The 6,071-nt window shown below is 37.6% G+C and overlaps 1 protein-coding gene across 4 annotated transcripts; it reads right to left on the bottom strand.

Annotated features, from left to right (window-relative positions):
* LOC109840148 lies at positions 414 to 5,689 on the bottom strand. Of its 4 annotated transcripts, XM_020408670.1 has the most exons (5): positions 5,557 to 5,682; positions 4,568 to 4,821; positions 3,690 to 4,134; positions 3,075 to 3,605; positions 414 to 2,521 (listed from the first exon to the last, which is right to left on the bottom strand). In XM_020408670.1, exons 2-5 carry the CDS (start codon positions 4,663 to 4,665, stop codon positions 524 to 526), a joined length of 3,072 nt encoding a protein of 1,023 aa, XP_020264259.1. In that variant the 5' UTR covers positions 4,666 to 4,821; positions 5,557 to 5,682; the 3' UTR covers positions 414 to 523. The 4 variants fall into 4 exon arrangements, with proteins under 4 accessions (XP_020264259.1, XP_020264257.1, XP_020264256.1 ...); XM_020408668.1 differs by having other exon boundaries at positions 3,075 to 4,134; positions 5,549 to 5,689; XM_020408667.1 differs by having other exon boundaries at positions 3,075 to 4,134.

The raw sequence follows: 6,071 nt of genomic DNA, 5'->3' as shown, positions 1-6,071 counted from the left end.
ATCATCGTTTTAGTTTTTTTTTTTTGAAAAAAAAGGGATCATCATAATGAGTTAATAAGTTAAAATAGCCCAATCCATGTGCTCATTTAGTTTACATAGTCAGACCCATGAATTATTACATCAAATTCCTTTATTAGCATCAAGGGTAGCTAGTATTTCATCCCTAGGGCTTAAAACAAGGGAATACAGATGTAAGGGCCACAAAAGACACTGCGATGACATATTATTTGGATCTTTGCGATAATATGAAGACTTTCTTTCATGTTAGACAGGAACACGTCAAGACTCCAAAAAGTTAAGTGAACAGTTTCCATGAAGCCAACCTCAGCAAACTTCAAGGTGGAAAACAAATTACAAAATGCCAACAGTGTCATTTTCTAGTTGCCTTTCAAGATTCCTTCTTTTTTTTTTAATTTTCTTTGTTTTCTGAAACAAAGGGTTCATATATGCAAAAAAGCTTCAGTACCCATTAGTACAATATAACTTATATCAGTTTCAAAGCCTACAAAAAGTATAGTAAAGTTCACCTCAAAGATGGAGAAAAGTACAAACATGAAGGGGAGGGGAATATGAAAGAACCTTGTCCTTGTGAAGCTTCCCTTTGGCTATGAGAAATGACTGCCCTTGATGCATAAGGATTTTGTGAAGGAAAACAAGCAAATAGCCTCTGAGTAGCCATATGATTTGGATTTTGAATAGTCTGAGGCAAATTAGTGAAACTCGCCCTTGTATCGTGCTCACGTCCGTGTGAATCATCGTCGATAACAATTACTTCTTGAAGTTGATTAGAAGGAATGGTTGGCATTGGATATGAATTGAGTGCATATGATCTCTGTAGAGGTCTTGGCATGATTTGGTAGTTACCCGTAGATTGCATAGGATAATGGTGTTGGTTATTGTAGTCGATGAAGCCACCATTGTAAGGATACCCGAAGGAGATAAAGTTTGTTTCTGGATTGCAGCTTGAAGTACAAGGAAGAATTCTAGGAACTGAAACAGATTCTTCTTTGCTCACCACGAGATCTTTGCCCATCAACCTCAGAATTGGACTCGATGCAGATTGAACCCCAGAATGTGGAGTTGAAATGTTCATAGCAGACTTTGGAGAATCTGTTGTTAAGACTGATTCAGTGTGCAAATCCAGACTAGAGCGAACTTCAAAAGTCGAAAAGGGTGGCGGTTTTATGAACAAATTGGAAGCTGCCTTCTTTGAGAACTGAGACTCTCGGGTAAGGCTATCACCGCATGAGCAAGAAGGTTCCCTTACTTGTGGCGACAGTAGCGCTTTGTTATCTTTTCTCATTGTTGGCAAGCTTAAATTATCTTGCACTGGAGTAAAATCAGCCAGTTGGTCTGCATGTGAGTTAATTCTATCATCCACAGTAGATCGAGGAGAGATGGTTGAGGTAGTGGAAACTGCCGAGCCAGATGATTCCATATCAATGATCATGTTATGATCTTGAAAAGATTCAACTCTGATATATTTTGATGAGTCATCTTGAATATTCTCAACAGCTATTTCTCCATCATTAGGGAAACAAGGTTTAGGATCTTCAAAGGAAGAAGCTTCAGTTTGATCAAGTTCACCATGCTGCAATATTTGCTCATCTTGATAACATGCTATCTGGATTTCTTGGTTGATGACCTCATTGTTGGTTGCACCCCCACAGTTCACTTCTTGGTTATAGGTTGATGTTTCAGCTTCCGCCTGTGCTCGATCTCTAGAGATGGATTCTTCATCTTCTTCCTCGTTTTGATCTCTAGAAATGGATTCCTCTTCTTCTTCCTCGTTTTGATCCCTAGATATGGATTCCTCATCTTCTTCCTCAGTTTGACCTCTTGATGTGGATTCCTCATCTTCTTCCTCAGTTTGACCTCTAGAGATGGATTCCACATCTTCTTCTGAACTTGGATCCAAAGCTGGTGTGACGACTGCATTACTCATTGAATATCTGATATTCATGTTTTCAATCTCTTGATTCTCGTGGTAATTGGATTGATGGGTCTTACTTGTTTCATTTTCTCTTGAAGAAATGAGACCCGAACCTTCAGAAGAATTCTTCGAACCACTAATTCCTCCATTGACAGAGGTCTTTTCTCCTCTCCATTTACTACACCCTAATACAGATCTTTGCTTCTTGAACTTTTTGGCCGTGATGAACCTATCAACTTCCATTCCTTTGAGCGAGATAGATTGTCTTGGAAGATCGCTCTTTTCTTGAAGACTCTCACGAGGACTTAGTATCTTGGTCTGATTGGAAGCCAAATAAGAGCGACCCGAGTTAGGTTTAGGACACTCGAATGAGAGCTTCCTGGAGCCAACGGTCATCTTTTCTGATCCTTTTGTAATGCCTTTGTTATCAAGTTTTTTTGACAGATCAGATCTTTTGGAGCATACCCAATGTCCTAATGTTGAAGCCTCGCTATTCTTCACCTGATCATGAGCATTTAACAGTTGTGACATGGATTCTTCTTTCTCCTGATTAACTTCAATGTAATACTCATCGGTTGTTGCCTTATTCTGTAAATAAAAATAAAACCAATAAAAAAAACACATTCTATCGCACTCTATGTTATTTTAGTCATTTGTGCATGCATTAAAAACAAATTCGAACTTACAGAACAAATGCCTAAGGTAGCTAAAAAATTGATAGTTTGATGCCATGTCTGAAGAAATGCAATATAAATTAATATTTCTACTGCAGGTTATTATAACTTAAAAGGCATATGAAAAAAATTAATGACAGAAATATGAAGTTAGTTACAACCTATAAGACTGCAAGATATTCAATTCCATGATTACAAAATCGAAAATGCATATATCATAATGTGATCTATGGCAGCTGATCACAAAGTAAAGGCACTCAGAAAGTTTAAATGAGACGTTCAAAGTTAAACACATGAGCAACCATACTGAGCCATATAGTGTAATATTAAAGGGAAAAACTATGTAATGTTTTTATAGTCTACTAGTTATAAGCAACTTGCCTCAGCTTTAAATAACAATTTGATTCATGAGATATTATGCTAACGCAATATAGGCTACATTTTTAGGTTAAAGAAAAGAGACATACCTCGCCTTGGAACCCTTTGCGCATTCTTAATTTCCTTCTCTGTGGATTATCAATCATAAACTCTGAGGACTTTGGTTTCAAGAACTTTTTCTTGGCAATATTTGAACAACTCTGGCTTGCTTTCAACCCTTTCCCGTACTTCTTTGGCTTAAAATTATTCCTCGGAACCAACGGAGAAGACTCGTTAGGTTGGGACAAAATCAAAAGCTTTGTACCATTTGAATCCACATAGATGTCCCCTAATTTCCCCTCGCTAACAACATCCAAAGAAGCAAATTTCACCCTTTTCGATTCTGAATTAGTATCATTTTCTGGCGGCGAAGTTGCAAAAGTTGATCTTTCAGTTTCTAAACCAATACCATTTGCAGGTGCCACTGGAGCCAAAGTAGTAGCCCAATTAGTCCCATTCCTTCTGTCAAGATCTTCAAGAGTACAGTGAGGAGCAGTTGTATAAATATCCACCATGAGCCTTTTCTTCCTTGGCTTAACTTTAGGTTTTGTGAACTCGGTCACTTCTCTCGTTGCATTATACTGATCAGAAGAAAGGCATTGATCGATATGTGCATTCAAAGTGGTATTTGAACTGGATGTAAACAACTTGCAAACAGGGCAAACCTTTGAAGCCATTGGATCAGAAACTACAACTGAATCCTCGAGCCTGCTGATCTCCTTGCCGCTGCTCATTTTACACTTCTTTTTCAAATGTTCGCCGGCGATTTTTTCACTCAGATCATGGCTGGTCACTGAAGATGCATTGATATCAGATTGACCACTTTGATTCAGTTTAAATTCTATTCTTTCCTTGGGTAATCGAATTAGATGTTCAAGCTCAACATCCTCTTCTGACTCTTCATTTTCAAAAGCTGTTTTGTTTTCGACACACTTGGGCAGTTGCTCAGGTCGCACTTCTTTTCTGAGACAATGATCTCTCACTAAATTAGGAGGCTGAAGAGGAGGTAATAGATCATTGATGCCGTTATTCAAGCAAAGTTCTAAGAGCTGTTCATGGAATGGCCAGTTGGTACTTATATCTTTGCTTCTAGATTTGAAAACATAATCTCTGCGAAGAGAAAACATTGAATCATTTGAGTAATATAAAGCCCAACACTAAGTCTACATAGCCAGATAATATCCAAGATCATACAAAAATCATATCACATGATAAAAGTTCAAAAAATGGAAAACCCATTAGCTAGAACATGTAGCTAGATGAAGAACAAGCAAGCATATCATAAAAAAATTAACCAAATACCCATGATTAATTAGAAAAATAACCAACAAAAAATCAGGCACAGAAGGAGAGATCAAGAAGCAAAGGCCTGAACAAACAGTACTAAATTTTTTTTTTAAATAAATGTATCCGTATTAGTGAAACAGTGGTCAATAAAATCCAAGGGAGCACATAGACCAATAAAAGATTTAAAGGAGATCTGAAATAAAATCAACCAAAATAAAGGAAAAAATACCATATTATCATATTTATATACAATTACCTTATAGAAAAGTTAGGAGGCTTGGCCTGATGATCTCCATGCCCACTTGCTAGATCTGAATCCTTAGAGGAACATGAAGGGTTTTCACTGGATAACATCTGAAGAAACCCTTCACTCTCTTCCTGCAGCTTTGCCTACTGATCTTCCGATGTTTAAAATCCAGCATAACCAAAGATTTAAGCTTAGCCCGATTAATCACACCAGCAGTAACCAAGGATATCACTAATTAAGGCCACTCCTTCTGCTCCCTTCGCCTGATAAAAATAAAATAGGGAAGTCACAGATCAAGGGAGAAATTTTATATAAATGGGGTTACCAAAGAAAACTGTCAATTAGTATTATTTCATGGGTCAAATCGACAACCCATGAGATGAGATTTTGAATACTTGCAACCATGAAAGCAAGAAAAGATCTTAATAAGGTGGGGGCGAACTCTGACATAAGCGTCATTTTATGTGGCCAGCTACTCAAAGAAATCAACAAGAAATTTACATGGGCGACTAGAAAAGATCCATCACATGAAATACCAAGCTTATGTGATTTAAAAAAAAAACCCCGAAGCCAACACGGGAGCAAAAGAGATTAGAAGCTCAAACTAATTTCATGCCGTGTTTTCAACAACAATAACAAGAAACCCCTCGTCATCAAAAAGTCCAAATTAATACAGGGGGGAACCATGCTTTGCTCACAAGATAGCAAATCCATGAGGATAGTGAAAAACTTACATGAACCCATGATGAGAACTCAAAAAAAAAAAAAAAAAATCATCCAAGATGAAACCTTGAAAATAAACAGAGATCAAACACAAGGAGAGAAGGGAGGAAAAAGGAAAAGGAAAAAAAAAACACCCCACATATAGAGCCTTACCCTTTTATGGATTTTCACTACGGAGGGAATTAAGAGATGAGGAATTTCTATTGATGAAAGAAGTAAAAAAAAAAAGAAAAAAGAGATGAAGAGCTGTAGACAAGAAAACCCCACCCACTTACTCTCCCATCAAAAGGCATCAGGTTCCCTCCGCCACCAAAAAGATCTTCGTATCATAAACAGCAACACTCAATATAGGAAAAACAAAGAGGAGAGAGAGAGAGAGAGAGAGAGAGAGGAAAATGAAATTAATTGGGTTTTCAGAGAGCTATTCTATCTTGTACCGACTCTGTTGAGCTCCGTCCGCACCCGCTTGCTTTTATCCCGCGTGGGAGCCCACGCTTCTTGATAGGGTAATATATTGAGCGTGAGGGATTGGGTGTCGGATTTATTTGGTAATAAAGTATCGAAGAAGCTTTTTTTTACTTCTCCATCTTTTTTAGTTTACTACAGTTTACAGTCCTTTGTCTTCTTTCTATAAAAATTTGTGCGAGTTTTTTTCTTTTTTTTTTTTTCCTTGGTACCGAAGCAGCTGCTGAGCGAAGCAGCATGAGGATATTATTGGTTCCAAACGAGACTCCACCTCGCAAGTAAAGTACGAACGTATCAAAATGGACTCTCTGTGCTCTACATGATG

This window comes from Asparagus officinalis, chromosome 5 (assembly GCF_001876935.1).
Source record: "Asparagus officinalis chromosome 5, Aspof.V1, whole genome shotgun sequence".
NCBI lineage: Eukaryota > Viridiplantae > Streptophyta > Magnoliopsida > Asparagales > Asparagaceae > Asparagus > Asparagus officinalis.
Note: the sequence above shows the minus strand (reverse complement) of the source record. Positions and strands in the feature narration are given on the sequence as shown.